We start from the raw sequence: 16,685 nt of genomic DNA on the forward strand, positions 1-16,685 counted from the left end.
TTCTGTGCATACCTTCTCCAAGCACTACAACCTACCATTATACTCCAAATCTAGAGCAGGCTTTGCCACTGCAGTCTTGCAGGGCATTTTGGCTCCTCCTAATTCCACCTAGTGCCTACCACCCCTTTCTTAGCTTTGGGATTCTACCCATCTGTTATGACTGCAGCTGTATGCACGATGAACATAGTACAGTTTTGTACCTACCATAAATGTAGATGTTCGAGTGCTAATACAGCTGCAGTCCAGGTTTCCCTCCCTCCTTCCCCTCTAGGGGTATTCCTTTATGGTGCATTTGCTTGCAACTACTGTTTTTTTTGATTATATTGCATTGCATTACTACATAACTTTATGTATTGCCTTCCTTCTGGGGACACCTGACATCTGGGGCAAGAAAAACTGAAGAAAATGGCGTCTGCTGGTTCTTTTATACCCCTGTCGCACTGACGTCAGGGAAGAAGCAACGACAACAGACGCCGGACCTAGACTTTGGAATTCAGCCGACCGAGGACCCGCCTGACTGCAGGAGAACCCATCTGTTATGACTGCAGCTGTATTAGCACTCGAACATCTGCATTTATGGTAGGTACAAAACTGTACATTTTACCCACTGTTAGTTGCACATGGGGTAGTCTCTGATGCTTCGTGCTGTGCCACCAACCTGGAGGTGTGGGTATCTTTGACAAATATTGTTACTCCCCCTCCTTTTGTGGTTCGGTCCAAGTTTTGGGGCCGAAAAGCATGGCATGAGGTATAGCCTGGTAGTGCTGGTGTGCTCTCGAGGGCCTTGAACCAGGTTTCTGTTACTGCACAGATATCGATGCTCTCCATGCTAAGGAGAGTTTTGAGTGCTTGCATCTTGAGGTTTAGACTGCTGGCGTTGAGTAGCATTACTCTTGGTTTCTTATCCCTTGTGATACCTATGGAGGTGGGTTTGTCTTTTGAGCCTTGCCTAAAAAAAGGCACTATGGGGGTGGCAAGAGCCTTTGCCAATATCTGAAAGCTCAGGGGTGACAGGTGCAAGCTGTCCCTAGCGAAGCATCGTGGCTTGTCGAGCATGTCATCCCAGGCTGACGGGCATTGGATCCCCTTTGAATGACACCAATACTTAAGCCAATTGTTGAAATCGATCATCTTGTCTTCATATTGTGGCATCATTCTTGGTGAGGGTAAGATGCTACTCAAGGTCAGGGTCGTACCGGCCTGGGCTACATGCTCAGAGAGCTCCTCTGTCTCTTCATGTAGTCCAGGGAGGTTGTCTCGGGTCATTCATCAGGTCATTCACACCAGTATGGACAATGACTGAGTCATATTTGTACTTGCCTTGGAATGACCTGAGTGCTTGTGTTATGTGGCGGATCCTAGCGCCCGACAGGCAGCTCACCGTGACCTTCTCCTTGTTCAGCCTGGTGAGCGGGACGTCAGTGTGCCTGACTGTAGTCGCCTATTACAAGTGTATCAGGTGTGTTTAGCCTTAAGGGCTGTGACTGTTCGGCACACTGGCTTTGTGAGCTATGTGTTGCACGTGTTTTGTTTTGGGGTAGCGGTTGCTTGGGTGTCTGCTTTGGAGGTTTCTGCTGCTTAGGCAGATTTTTATTTAGAGCCTCGGAGTATGTTTTTGTGTGTGTTTGGTTTGCTGTCGTGGTAGGTCTGTGTGTGACTGGAATTGTAGTGAGTGTGGTTTCCTTCTCCTCTTGACTGGTTACGCCAGTACTGAGTTGAGAGAGCTTAGCCTCCAGTTTGGCTATATGGTTGCATCTCTCACATGTGTTGGCATTTGTTGGGAGGAGGAGAGGGTTGTCTGTGTACGAGGCAGTTGTAACATTGCCTCAAGATTCCCAGATTCACCAGCTGGACCGAAGAGGAGATTGACAACTGACCTTTGGACATGCTAGAATAGTATTGGGAATTCCTTTATAATTGAAAAAAGGGCCAATGGGGAACAAGGTACTCAAGGGGAGTTTGTGAGGGTGTAGTGCTTTTTATTTTTTTAGTGCTGACTTATATAATTGCTTTAGTGAGCAAGTGTAAAGGCTTTAGAGTAGGAATAGGGTGTTTATTATGAGAACTAGATCAGTTCTAAGGGAAAAAGTGAAGAGCAGACTTTGTGGAGCCGAGAATGGTTTAAACCCAATTAAGCGGAGCTGCCCGATGCTGCGCAAAATCGCGCCAAAGCGGGTTTTATACAGGGGGACTTGAAAGAGCTAGAAATTGGCCCAAAACGGCCAATAGACTGTCAGATTCTTGTGCTGGGAACACTCCTCCAGGGATAGATAGGCTGCTCTAAGCTCCCCACTGCCACTGGTGAACAAAGAAGCCTCCCTTTATCCAAGAAAGGAAATGGGCAACACAGGAACGTTCCAAAAGTCCAGAATACAGCAAAGCCTGTATTTGGACTACTCTAGGTCAGGAAAGACTGGGAACGAGGATAATTTTTTGTGTGTTTTTTCTTTTTTGCAACAAACAGCAGGAAAATGCAATAAATATGTAACACAGGCTAGCACACTTGAGTGTGTAGCCTCAACAGGTAAATGCAACAAACAGGACAAACTTTAAATTACAAGTGCAAAAGCACGCTAAAGCTGGCTTTAAAGCAGGGGGTTAGAAAGGGATAGGAAATGGCCCAAAACGGCCAATAAGCTACAAGTCACTGGGCTGGAACCACTCCTCAAAGGACAGATAGGCTGCTCAGAGCTCCCCACTCTCACTGGTGAACAAAGAAGCTTCCTCCTATCCAAATAAGGATATGGGCAACACAGGAACTATGACACAGCCCAGAGATCAGCAATACCTGAAGACTGGACTATTCTAGTGCAGAAAAGGCGGGAAACAAGGGATTTTTTTTTTTTTTTTTTTTTTTTACAAAGTAGCAGAAAATTAGGTACAGAAACACAGTAAATGCTTTAATTCGGCTAGCGCACTTGAGTGTGTAGCCTACCAGTTAAACACTTTGCAGAGCTTATTTAGTTAGAAACAGAAGTCTATATAGATACAGAAAAGCAGCTAAAACAAACACTTCAGGTGCAGTGCAACCTAGAGCACTTGACTTGTAGCAATATTAAGGCAATTACAGTTATAATAAATGCTCTGAAATATACTCTATATTTCCAAAATGTTTGAGAAGCACAGTCAGAACACAAGGAGATTCATTATTTATTTTTTTTTTTGAAAGGGAAAAAGGAGAAACAGAAGGCCTTATCCAATGTTCTCTCTGTATTGGGTAGAATGAGCTAATGACACTAGACTGAGAGGAGCGTCACAGATCAGATTTTCAGTAGGGGCGGGCAACTGCAAAGCCACCAAGTAGAACAGCAAGACACCAACTGGGAGGGGGGGTGGGGACAAAAACAATAGCCTGTAGACAGTAAGCACTAGACAAAGCCACAAATAAAAGTTTTTAAATGTCCAATTCGCCCATCACAGTCTTTCACAGACAGAGGGTTTCCCTGCACGCTAACCCTACCTTTATGCCCAGAGTGATAAATGAGTTATCCCTAAATCAGTCCATTAACCTTCCTACCTTTTTCCTTCACCTCAGTGTCCCAGTGAGTACATATGCATAGGCAGCTCAGATACTACCTTGACAAAACCAAGCATTTTCTTAACTGACCATCTGTCTCTTACCACCCAAGAGCTATAGTTCAAAGAGTTTCCAAGCAAGCTATTTCCAACTGGATTTCTAAAGCTATTTATTTGTCAGTTGCTGTCCCTTTTTCCATGACGTCAGGTCATCAGAGGTATAAAACATGCATCAGACGCCATTACATCAGTCTTTCTTGCCGTGCGGTGCCCGAAGCAAAAGCAGTTCGCAAGTGCCGGTCTGCAGACTCCTGAAATTTTCGTTTGAGTTTCAGAACCGAAATCTTCAACTTAAAGCAAAGTACCCCGTTGGGGAAAATTTTTCTTGCTCCATACCGATGTCCGTAAAAGTTAATTGCATTACTTGTGGAAAGTAAATGCCTCAAAGATTTTCATTTGTACTGTATTCCTTGCCTAGGCCTTGACCACGACGTACCTTGCTGTCGGTTTTGTGCTTTATTTAATCAGCGCACTATCCGTCGTCTGTATATTTTTGCCTCTAAATACTTCGGTTCTCGGTTTAATTATCCAGAAATTACGTCTGTTAGCCATCCGACTACCAGAGTTCCTAAAAAACGCAAAGAAAAAGGCAGGCCGTTGAGGTCCAAAACTGCCGACGACGCTTCTAAGCCAGTCGCCAGTTTGCCGGTACTCAGTGAGGTGCTTTCGCAGCCCCTGATACTTCTGACTCGCAGACCTCTACTGAGACCCATTCAGAGTCAGGTGTGCCGCGAGATGCTTCACCTAAGGAACTTGTGGATGTCTCTACCTTGGATGGGTCCAGAGCCGCTGTGCAGGCACCGGCTTATAAGGGTGTATTCAGGCCTACAGACTTGCATATTAAACAGACTCCACCTTCTATACTAAGGCCTAAATTATCTATGTCTAAAAAAAAAATAACGCCCAGGCCACATGTTCAGGCCCCTATGCCTAAAAAACAAATGATCAAAATGGCTGAAGATCTTATTACACTAATCGGGGGTAGTCACCCCCCCCCTTTCTAAGAGGCCTAGGACTGAGCTTGACTAGGAATCTTCTGATCAGGACTCTTTCTTCTTCTTCTTCCAAGGACCTGGATTTATCCGTACCTACTTATGAGGATTCTGATGCAGAGGATTCCATTCCCTGTGCCCCCCCCCCCCCCGAGAACTTTTCTTTTGGGGAAACTTTGCATACCAATTTTCTCTATATCCAGAGCTGGCTTTGCCACTGCTGTCTTGCAGGGCCTTATAGTTACTGGTCCTATTGCTGTATAAATCCATCCTCCCAACCATAGCTTTGGGAATCTACGCAAATGTAATGACCAACAATGAAACAGCTAGTACAGTTGTGCACACTTACCATAAATGTAGATGTTACTTGTTGCAGTCCTGGTTACCCTCCCTCCATCCTCCTGTTTTTCTCTTACTATACCTCTTCTTTCTTTTACTATGCTTAAAAGCCTTTTTGCTGTATTTGCTTTTGGTTGGAGGTATATTTTTGTGTGTTTAATTTTATTTGCTCCCCATTTGTGGGGCACCTGACATCTGGGGCAAGAAAAACTGATGTAATGGCGTCTGCTGCATGTGTTATACACCTGGCGTCATGGAAGAAGGGACAGCAACTGACGCAGGACCCAAGACTTTGTTAATCAGGCTGACTGAGGGCAACCTGCCAGCAAATTACCCAAATGTAATGACTGCAACAGTGAGTACACTTATGGTAAGTGTACGCAACTGTACTTTTCTTCCTCAGGGGCCTTTTTTAAAGGTTTGGGCATTGGCTCTATACTGGAGGCCACTACATGGTCCTCTGTACTTTCAGTAAACACATCAAGCTTGACGTAGTCTCAAAGTCCTGAGCTGGGTTTGCAAAAGTAATCCTGCATGGATTTGAAGAAAAAGCACTGACTCATGCTTCCAACCTGTCTCAAGCTTGAGCTTTAGCATTCATCATTCTCCCTTAGGAATACTGTAGCATATGAATGGAAGGACATAGAATAGTTTTGTAAAATCTTACCATAACCATAGATATCCTTCTCTTTTATATGTTGCAGTATTGCTTTCCCCACCCTCCCTTTCCCTGATGCTTGCCGAGATGTTCTTTGTGTGTTGCAGTCATTACACTTGGGTTATCCTGCTGGCAGGCTACCCTCAGATGGCCTGAATTCCAAAGTCTAGGTCTGGCGTCTGTTGCTGTCGTCTCTTCCCTGACGTCGGTGCGCCAGGGGTATGAAAGATGCAGTGGACGCCATTTCCTTTAGTCTTTTTCTTGCCGCGCGGTGCCCGAAGCAGTTCGCAAGTGCCAGTTGGCCGACTCCTGAGATTTTCGTGTTCGAATTTCAGATCCGAAGTCTTTATTAAAAGCCAAGTACCCCGTTGGGGAAAACTTTTTTCTTGCTCCAGACCGATGTCAGAAAAAGTTAATTGTATTTCTTCTGGGAAGCAAATACCTCAAGGATTTTCATTCTTACTGCCCTGACCACGACGTTGCTTGTCTGTTTTGTGCTAGATTTAACCAGCGCACTATAAAGCGCTGGTACGATTTTGCTTTTCACTATTTTGGCAGAAGATTTAATTACATGATGCAGTCGGATAGCCAACAGACTACCGCAATTCACAAGAAACGCAAAGAAAAGGGCAGGCATCAGAGGTCTAAAACAGACTACTAGGCTTCTATGCCAGTTGCCGGTTCGCCGGCTCTCAGGGAGGTGCTTTCGCAGCCCCTGACGCCCGCTACTTTGGACCCGCAGGCCGCTACAAACTCCCATGTGGAGTCGCCTAGGCCGCTGGAAGCTCACGGTATTGGACCTTCGGAAACTTCCCTCAGATGGGTACAGAGCTGCTGAGCAGGCATCTGCTTCTGAACTTGTTTCAGACCTACTCAATTGTACATTAAAGCGACTCCAGTTACAAAGGGAAAGACTAAAGTATCTTTAAAGACAAAGAAACAAGTACAACAGCCTCATGGTCAGGCCTCCATGCCCAAAAAACATATGATCAAAATGGGCAAAGACTTTGATCTGGGGTTCCCATCCCCCTCCTGATAAGAGGCCTGGGCAAGAGACAGAATATGAATCTTCAGATCAGGTTTCCATTTCTTCAGATTCCTCTTCTGATCAGGAGTACTCTCCTTCCTCCCTATGAGGATTCTGATGCTGAAGAATTTATCCCTGCAACCTCTCCTCCTTAGGATTACTCTTTTGGGGAAACCTTGCATACCATGAGGGAACATTTCCACTGGGAGAGCCAAGATTATTCTGAATCTAAGAAAAGGCTCAGGGACCTTCTTTTACTCCCACAACACAGGCCCCTAGCTATTCTGCCTGTGTTAGACACTGTAGATGTATTTTCAGAGTCCAGTCTGACTCCTGACTCCTTACCTCCAGCTCCTGTTAAGCTGGACAGGTACTACAGGGTGCCTGACTCTCCTAAATTCCTTTTCAAGAACCCTGCTGCTGATCCAGAAACTATTTCTCAGGGTCCCAAAGGGGTCAAGGCATCCACTGCAAAAAAACCCTACCCCCACCGACAGGGATTCTAGGGCATTAAACAAATGGGGAAAGAAGGTTTGCACCTCTGCTACCTTGGCTATAAGGGCTTTAAATTTTCAGTTTCATATGCTCAAATATCCGCAATATATTTTGTCATTGCTTAAACAGAAAATGTTGATAAATTCTGAAGGTGCAGAAAACAAAGAAATGCAGGATTTATTGCATGCAGCTGATGAAGTAGGAAAGCATACTAAGCCATGTGGTTTTGATTCTTTGGAGGCCTGTAGGGCTGCTGTCACGGGTTCTGTCATTAGGAGGCATGCTTGGTTAAAGGAACAAAATTTACCAGATCATAAAGCAAAATTATTAGATGCTCCATTATAGCATGATACTTTGTTTGGTGTTAAAGCAGAAGAGCTGTTAAAGAAAATGGAGGACAAAGCTAAATCTATGCAAACAGTCAAAGATTTCTTACAGGTACAGCCTCCAAGATTTAGCAGACACTGGCCTACAAAGAATTGGTCCTTTCCAGTGTCACAGACCACAAAGGGGCAGATACAGACGCCCAAGAGGCAGATCCCAGCCCCAAGGTTCATACAGGTCTAAACAATGGGGTGCTTCTGCCTCCAAAAGTGGAGAAGACAAATCACAGCCTTACAGGAAACTGTCCAAATGACTTCCCCCCTGCCTACGCCAAGCACTTATCTTCTGGCAGCACCTTTATGGGGAAAACTAGCACTTTTTTTTCCTCAAAATTGGCACATAGTAACCCAGGACAAATGGGTCTTAAACAGTGTCACAAGGCTACAAGTTGCCCTTTCATACCCTGCCAAGGGCAAACGGTTGGCCAGACCTACCAAAAAACCAATGGGCAGAGGCACAAAAACTAGTCTCTTCCCTCATGGACAGGAGGGCTATTCAACAAGTACCAGAACAAGAGCAGGGACAATGATTTTATTAGACTGTTCTTGGTACCCAGGAAGGACAAAACCTGGAGACCAATACTGGACCTATCTATTCTAAACGCATATCTGGATATACCAAAATTCAAAATGATGACCTTGCAGCAGCTTCTGCCTATGTTGGGCAAGAAGGATTGGCTTGTGACTTTAGACCTAAAAGAGGCATACCTGCATGTCCCAATCAGACAAACATGCAGAAGATACCTCAGATTCAAAGCTGGCTCAATGCACTATCAATTTTCTGCACTGCCCTTTGGCTTATCTACTATGCCCAGGGTCTTCACAAAGTGCCTGGCACTAGTAATTGCATTCTGCAGACAAGAGGAATACAAATATATCCTTACTTGGACGACTGCCTCATTCATGCAGAGAACAAGGACATTCTACTACAGCATCTGGCGTTTGTAAAAAGATTACTACCATGTCTAGGGTACACAGTCAACAAACAAAAATCAAAACTAGTACCCTCTCAAGAGATAATATTCCTGGGTGCAAGCTTAAATACAACTGCCCAGATGGCTTATCTCACGCCAGACAAAGGCAACTGACTACCTACTTCACACTGTTGGCAACAAAGGCCCAGTTATCTGCAAGAAAAATTCTGCAGGCTTTGGGCTTCATGGCATCCTGCATTCTACTAATTCCATATGCAAGACTGCATATGAGGAAACTTCAATGTTACCTAAAAAGTGTTTGGACTCAGCATTGCCACAGCCTGGAAACAATAATTACTCTCATTCCCTGCCTGCAACAGGAGTTTCAATGGTGGGCGAAGGCCTGTCACCAGAACAAGGGACAGCCATTCACCTTACCCCCAGGCAGACATTGACAACGGATGCATCAGATTATGCCTGAGGGGCACACATGGCAGCAAGATGTATTCAAGGCACATGGTCCACCAACCAGATGCATCTACTAATCGATCAAAAAGAGATGCAAGCTGTTCAGAAGCTGTTCAGAATGCCCTGACAGCCCTCAAGGACCTACTTCATCTGGGACAACTACTGATAGACAGACAATACCACGGTCTTGTGGTATATAAACAAGCAGGGAGGCACTAATTCAACTAATTCATACCCCCCTCTGCAGACTAGCCATGACTTTGTGGAACACAGCATTGACTTACCAAGTACATCTGCAGGCACAATTCCTGCCAGGAAAAATAAATACTCTGGCAGACGAACTAAGCCGAAACCTCATGGATCCACAAGTCTTCAACATAAGGAAATGGGGATGCCCGGACATAGATCTATTTGCCTCTCCTCACAACTGCCAACTAAAGAGATTCTGCACAAGGACTTATTACAGATGAGCATGGGAAGTGGATGCCCTTCTTTCAGCTGGAAAAACTTAACAGTATATGCCTTTCCTCCACTGCCTCTCCTCCCCAAGGTACTCCTAAAGGTCAGACAGAAGTAAAAAATGATACCGATTGCCCCAGACTGGCCCCGCCAGTACTGGTATCCAATCCTAAGGAACTTGTCTCAATGCCCAGCCTGGACCTCACCTCAAATACCTCACCTACTGTCCCAACAAAACAATCGGATCCTGCACAGCCAACTCAAAACCTTAAATCTGGCAGCATGGCGGTTAATGTATTCATACAAAACACACCTCTCGCACAAAACACACCTCTCACTAAAGTGGTGATGAATGTCATTTTGGAGGCCAGGAGGCCTAGTACTAGAAAATCTTATGCTGGGAAATGGAAGAGATTTTGTGCCTGGAACCAGGCACAAGGAATTGACACAGCAGTACCAAGTATTCCTCAGATTTTGCAATACTTAACTGAGATGCTGGACAAAGGCCTATCCTTTTCATCAATTAAAATTCATGTCTCTGCCATTTTGGCTCATTACAATACAGAGCCACCAATCTTTTCTCATCCTTTAAGGCAGTACCTCAGAGGAGCCAAAAACTTAAGACCTCCAAGGAGATCACCAATACCTGCATGGGACCTCCGTTTTTTTTTGGAAAAACTCGCTGCCCCCTTTTGAGCCAGCTGCTACAGCTGATATAAAGTTTTGATCTTTGAAAACAGCTCTGCTCCTAGCAGTAACCTCTGCAAGACGAGTCTCAGAGCTACAGGCACTCATGGCTGTGGTACCTTTTATCATTTTTTATCCATACATGGTTTCTCAGAGGACAAACCCGACATTTATGCCTAAGGTAGTTTCCAGTGTGGCCCTTAACCAAACTATTCATCTGCTTACTTTTTATCCAAACCCACAGAATAAGGGGGAGAGAATTCTGCATTCTTTGGACATACACAGACAGCTACGCTTCTACTTAAACAGAACCAAAGCTTTCATAAAGACTGAGCAACTACTTGTGGCATATCCTGCAGGATCACAAGGAAAGGCTATTTCAAAGTGGATAGGCCACTGCATTAGTTTCTGCTATTCACAACATGGCAAGCCAGTGCCTAAGGGCAGTAGGCCACATTCTACCAGAGCAACAGCCACTTCAACAGCCTTCCTGGGGGAGTACCAACCAAAGACATTTTAGAGGCTGCTACCTGGAGTTCAGTGCACACCTTTACAAAGCACCATCATTTACCACTCTACTCTAAATCCAGGGCAGGCTTTGCCACTGCAGTTCTGCAGGGCCTCATAGCCGCTCCTAATGCTATTTAGCTCCAGCCTCCCAACCATAGCTTTGGGATTCAACCCAGGTGTAATGACTGCAACAGTGAAACACGAAGAACATAGTACAGTTGTGTGTGTAATTACCATAAATGTAGATGTTGGTGTATTCACTGTTGCAGTCCAGGTTACCCACCCACCATCCCCCATCTCTTTGCTGGAACTTATCTACACTTCTCTAATCTATACAACCTATGTGGTGTATTTGCTTGTAGATGAAAGTGTTATATATTTTGGTGCATGCATGTTTTACTGGCATTTTTAGCCTACCCTTTTGGGGGCACCTGATATCTGGGGCAAGAAAAACTAAAGAAAACTGCGTCTGCTGCATCTTTATACCCCTGGTACACTGACGTCAGGGAAGAGGCGACCGCAACCGACGCTGGACCTAGACTTTGGAATTTAGGCTAACCTGAGGGTAGCCTGCCAGCAGGATAACCCAAGAGTAATGACTGCAACAATGAATACACTCTAACATCTACATTTATGGTAAGTGTACACAACTGTACTTTCTCCTGCTGTTTTTCTCAACTAGCATCTCAGGCTGGTGCTGGGCAACTTACAGTTCTGAGGTAGGTGTGTGCTGATGTCAGCTTTATACCAGATGTCTGTCTTTGGCCAAAGTATGCGTTGTGTTGTGTGGCGTAGCACTTGCCTTGTGGTAGCATTAAGATTTTTGGATACTGGCTGGATGTACGAGTCAGCCAGAGGCGGACTCCCTTATGTTATGAACACTGCAGCATATAGAAGAGAGGGATATCTATGGTTTTGTTAAGATTTAACATAATTCTATAAATGTATATTTAAACTGGGGCACAATGGACTCTGCTGATCTTCCTGGACGCTGTACTCGCAGACGTGTTTGCTTGGAGCAGCCTGTTCTTTTCATACCAAAAAGAACTGAAGGTGATGCAGTGGGGCAGGCTGCTGCTGTTCGTCATACATCAGGAGGGTACCAGCCTGCCCATAGCTGTGCAAAGAATAATGGACGTGTATCTGTCATGCTTGTGTATATGTGGGTGTAAAATGTTTGCACACATAATGTATACATTTATGAAATTAGAATACTGAGGGATACCTTTCTCAGAATAAAAAAGCACTGTGATCTAAATCTGAGTTTATATTGCATTAGTGTAAATCTGAGTTTATATTGCATTAGTGTTTTTTTTTGCATGTCCTATTGCAAGTAGTAGTCTAGTTTTCTGTATTTTGGTTTGGAAAAATGGTTAATTTTTTCCATAACTTTTGTTGCAGCAAATGCTGGTGAAGCAACAAGATCGATTAGAAGAAAGGGAACAAGATATTGAAGACCAGTTGTATAAATTGGAGTCTGACAAGCGCCTGGTTGAGGTAAAAATTCCTCCACTGACAGTAAGTGAAAGTGGTACACAAATTTCCTTTTCTTTAGGAGAAGAACTTCATTTAGCTGTTGGTCCTGCTTTCCAATGAAAGGAATTTGGGTTTCATTTTTTTTGGTGTGAGCTGCAGTAGAACAGAAGTTTGTTTTTCTGGGGTTATGCATATTGGCTTGGTTGTTAATTTTACACAGTAAACTATGAAGTCAAAACTGACATCTCAGCCTTTTTGTTTAGTTGAAGTAGGCTGATATGATTTGGGCCTTGCTGCCCCTTTGAAGTGCAACTGTTTGCCATGTAAAATTTTCCAATAGTTGGAAGCCTTTCAGTTGAATTTCTTTTGACACATCTTCGCGATGTGCTAAGGAGATTGCAGTCTTTACCAGTTAGTTTTCAGTATGCACACTTGATGAGCTTACCAGGCTACATTTGCTGCTCTCCATTTCTCGTGTTTCCCACTTTCATGTTTTTCTGCCACTAGCTAGTATTGGTTGTCTTTTTATCAGCCTAGGTGATTTTGGTATGAATCTAGGAAATATTTTTTTTTCCTTTCTATTGTAAGGTCTGTGAGTTTAGGTCCGTGACCTTTTGTCATTCTTTTCTGCTTGTTTTAAGAGATTTTTGGAAAACTTGCAGGCCGTAAAAATGTCCTAAAGAAAGGCCAAAACTCTTGTCATTGGGTATTCCCACTACACTCTTTCAGGTAGTCCTAGTGAGAGCCTGGTCAGGCCTCTAGTTCAGCTTGCTTTTTGGGTAGCAAAAAGTGAGTTCTTTTTTGCCTTTTGAGTTGATCACACTTTTTGTACTGCAATTCCAGTTATGTATATTTATTTTCATATTACAGATTTGTAAGTTTTGTCTTATTCCTCCACTGCTAGCATTTACTTTCCCCTGTCTTGGGGGATCTTCCGGCATCTTGGTCAGATGTTTTCCTCTGCATTGGGCAAGGATTATGTGGCTCTGGTCAGACTTTATACATGATGGACTTTTTTTTTTTTTTAATCTTTCAAGCTCTCGAGGAATGCAGGTGGATTTGAATGCACTGGGACAGTTCCTTTTATTCTGAGTTAGCTGATAGCTAGCTGTCTTCCAGTTCTCTACTTTGGATGCCAACATGCTGTATATGCTATTTTCCTCCTCCATCCTTGGCCCCAGCATATGCCTAATGGACACTGGCTGGGCTGAAGTTGTGCTAGGATGGTATCAGGCTTCCTCCAACAGACCTGGCTTTCTGCAGGCCTGTCTGCGCCAAAACTGACTAGTATTGGTATTAACATTAGATTTGGCTGCTTTTGTGTTGGCTAGCCCATCCTTGGCAAATGTTCTGCAGAAAAAGCTTGGTACAATGCAGGGCTGTATTGGTCTTGCCCAGGTCCCTGATCTTCACATACAAGTATACCACCTTTATTTGTCAGGCTTGGAATATCCTGTACCGTTATGTGTTTGAGAGAGAGGGTTTTGGGAGTGGTTCAAATAGATATATCCTGGTCTAAGTAAGACTCTTGGGCTCCCTTTTGTAATTTTGAGACTGATTGTATGCCAGTGTTATGGCAGTGGTGGAAAATTCAGAACAGCAAATGTCAAAACTTATTGACCTTTACAATTTATTTTGGGGAGTAAACCCCCTACACCACCCCTTATGCTATTTGTATAGCCCTGAGATGTCTTAATTCAGGTTTTCTGTTCTGTCTTCTAGAACCAGTACGGTCTCTTAACAGATGCTTCAGACTTTGCTTGTGTGGCTATGCCGTTGAGATTACCAGTGCAGGGTATTTGGGGGGGGGGAACGCACACACCAATGATGTTGGCAGTCATAAATGTCCTCAGCTCTGTCATCTGGATTCTCAGGACCTCTACAAGTAAGGGGGTGGTTTCCAGGTAATACCCTTGACTGCTGATTAGCCATGGTAGCCTGGAATAACAATTAGGCCAGTCTCATTCTACAAAGCAAACTTTGTGGCAGACAAGCAGAGCAGGCTAAGGACAGACTCTCACAAATGGAAATCAATCGAATGGCTGGCAACATTTTTATTTATTTATTTATTTATTTATTTATTTATTTAACATTTGTTGACCGGGAATGTCCGACTAGGTTCCACAGAGCCTGTTTTCAGCGGAGGCCCGGGGAGAAATGCTCTAGATGCATGTCTTTGGAATGTGGGAGGAAACTGGAGTACCCGGAGGAACCCCACGCGAACACAGGGAGAACATGCAAACTCCACACAGAAGGCACCCCAGCTGAGAATCGAACCGGAGAACCTCTTGCTGTGAGGTGACAATGTTAACCACTGCACCACTGTGCCGCCCCAACCACCCAAAATTCTGCTGCAGGACTCCTTGCAAGCAGGCCTGGAAGATGGGTGCATTCTTATTTCCTTGGACGAGACTGGTTCTTTAAGCCCTTCTACCCTTTCCAGAGATGAGGGTCATTCCGCCGACTCAGAAGGGTTGTCGAGTGGTGATTGTGGTGACTCCCTTCTGACTCTGGAAGCAGTGTTTTTTTCTTTTGGAAATGGCCAAGGCCAGTTACCACAAGCTTATTCACACAAGATGGGAGCTGTTTGATAAACCCTACTTTAAAAAAAAAAAAAAAACTGCCTGCGTGATAATTGAAGCTGTTTGAAGGCAAAGACTTGCTACTAGGAAATCTATATTAGCAAATAAGAGATCTTCCAGTTGGGACTGTGCTAAGACCCTTTTGAGGCTAGAATTTATCCAGTTTTGCAATATTGTGTTTATCCTCTGACCTTTACTTCTCTGTCAAAGTTAATTTGTCTGCCATTTCAGCGTGTCTGAAAGAGGTGATGTCTTTGGGCAATGCACTCAAGGGTTTTGATGTGTCTGAAAGGGGATGTTCTTCATTCCACATTGCTGCAGTCCTAACCATTGGGTAGTCCGCTGTCCAGTCGGCCCGAATACCAAAGTATATGGCTGACGTCGGTCAAGGCGCATTAGACTGATGTCAGGACGTCAGGGTACTAATGCGCATGACCGACGTCATATCCTCAGTCTTTTTTGCCGCATGGTCCGATGCAGAAGCAGTTTTGCGAGTGCAGGTTGGCGTTCTGAAATTTTCTGAAGTCGGAGTTTCAGACCGAATCAAAGTTGGCTAAGTACCCGCTAGGGAACATTTTGGTTTTTTCTTGCCTCAGTATTTAACCGGATGTCAGAAAAAGTAAATAACTGTATTTCTTGTGGGAAACGGATACCTCATAGGGATTACCATACTTTGTGTATACCTTGTTTAGGGCCTGAGCACGACGTTGTTGGATGCCGCTCTTGTGCTAGATTTAACAAACGCACTATTAAGAGAAGGTTAGACTGTGCCAGGTTAGTGTTTGGGAAGCGTTGTAATTATAAAATGCCGTCGGATGCTCCGACGCCCGCTTCGTCCAAAAAGCGCAAGGACAAAGCAGCAAAGCCTAGGGTTGAACCGGCAGTCCCGGACGTCGGTTCTTTAGAAGGCTCAGTGGAGCCAGAGGTTTTGCCAGGAGTTTCTGTGGAGTCTCAGGCAGAGACTTTACTGTTACAGGATGTGCCCTCTCAGGAGGTAGGCCAGGCTGATGGGATTTCTCAGGTAGCTGTTCTTCCCTCTCTTCCTAAGGCAGTTAGAGCCTCTCCTTCTGTTTCCAAGACTTCCTTGAGAGGTAGGCCAAGTTTAGCTTCAGTGGGGGCTTCTCCTAGCACTTCAGGTTCTGTGCCTAAGAAACATATGCTTAAAATGGCAGAGGATTTGATTACTATGATTAGAGGTTCTATGCCCCCTCCTGATAAGAGGCCTAGGGTGGAGTCTGAGTTTGAGAGTTTTGAACAGTGTTCAGAGGCTTCTGAGTCTTCGGCTGAAGACTTGCAGGAGTTTCCTCATTATTCTGATTCTGATGTGGATGATTCCACTCCTTCAGCTTCTCCTCCTGAGGATTTTTCATTTTCAGAGACTCTGCATTCCATGAGGGAGCATTTCAAATGGGAAGGCCAAGATTTCTCTGATTCCAGGAAGAGGCTTAGGGAATTCTTGTTTTTACCCCAGCATAGGCCCTTAGCTATACCTCCTGTGTTGAATGTGGTGGAAGATGTTTTTGCAGAGGCTTCCCTGAATCCTGATTCTTTGCCTCCTGCCCCTGTTAAACCTGATAGGTACTATAGGGTGCCTGAAGCTCATAAGTATCTTTTTAAGAGTCCTAGGGCAGACCCAGAAATTGTTTCTCAGGGGCCTAAAGGTGTTAAGGCCTCTGTTGTTAAAAATCCTGTTCCTTCTGATAAAGAGGCAAGGGCTTTGGATAGATGGGGTAAGAAAGTGTATACTTCCACTTTAGCCATGAGGGCGTTGAATTGTCAGTTTCACATGCTAAAATATCAGAATTATCTCCTTTCACAATTGAAATCTAAGGTGGATGCTCTGGCGGAAGGTATTGAGTGTAAAGAGTTGCTAGATTTAGTTCATGTGTCTGAACAAGTGGGTAAGCATTCTTTGCAATGTGGTTTTGATGCTGTGCAGGCCTCCTTGAGGGTGGCTGCCACTGGTTCTGTTCTTCGCAGGCACGCTTGGTTGAGGGATCAGAATTTAGCTGAGCATGTTAAAACAAGGATTTTGGATGCTCCTTTACAGTCTGATGTGTTGTTTGGTTCGCCTGTGGAAGCAGTTTTAAAGAAAATGGAGGACAAGGCTAAATCTATG

General features: G+C 44.4%; 1 protein-coding gene across 1 annotated transcript in view; it reads left to right on the forward strand.

The window, feature by feature from the left end:
• TRIM8 (tripartite motif containing 8) overlaps positions 1 to 16,685 on the forward strand; it is a gene marked incomplete in the record, with an annotated part of 261,822 nt that overhangs the window by 113,490 nt on the left and 131,647 nt on the right. Inside the window, 1 exon segment of the mRNA XM_044056545.1 lies at positions 11,910 to 12,026. Coding sequence (XP_043912480.1) covers positions 11,910 to 12,026 — 117 coding nt within the window.

Source organism: Protopterus annectens, chromosome 14.part0, assembly GCF_019279795.1.
Source record: "Protopterus annectens isolate FY-2018-M chromosome 14.part0, PAN1.0, whole genome shotgun sequence".
Classification (NCBI taxonomy): Eukaryota; Metazoa; Chordata; order Ceratodontiformes; family Protopteridae; genus Protopterus; species Protopterus annectens.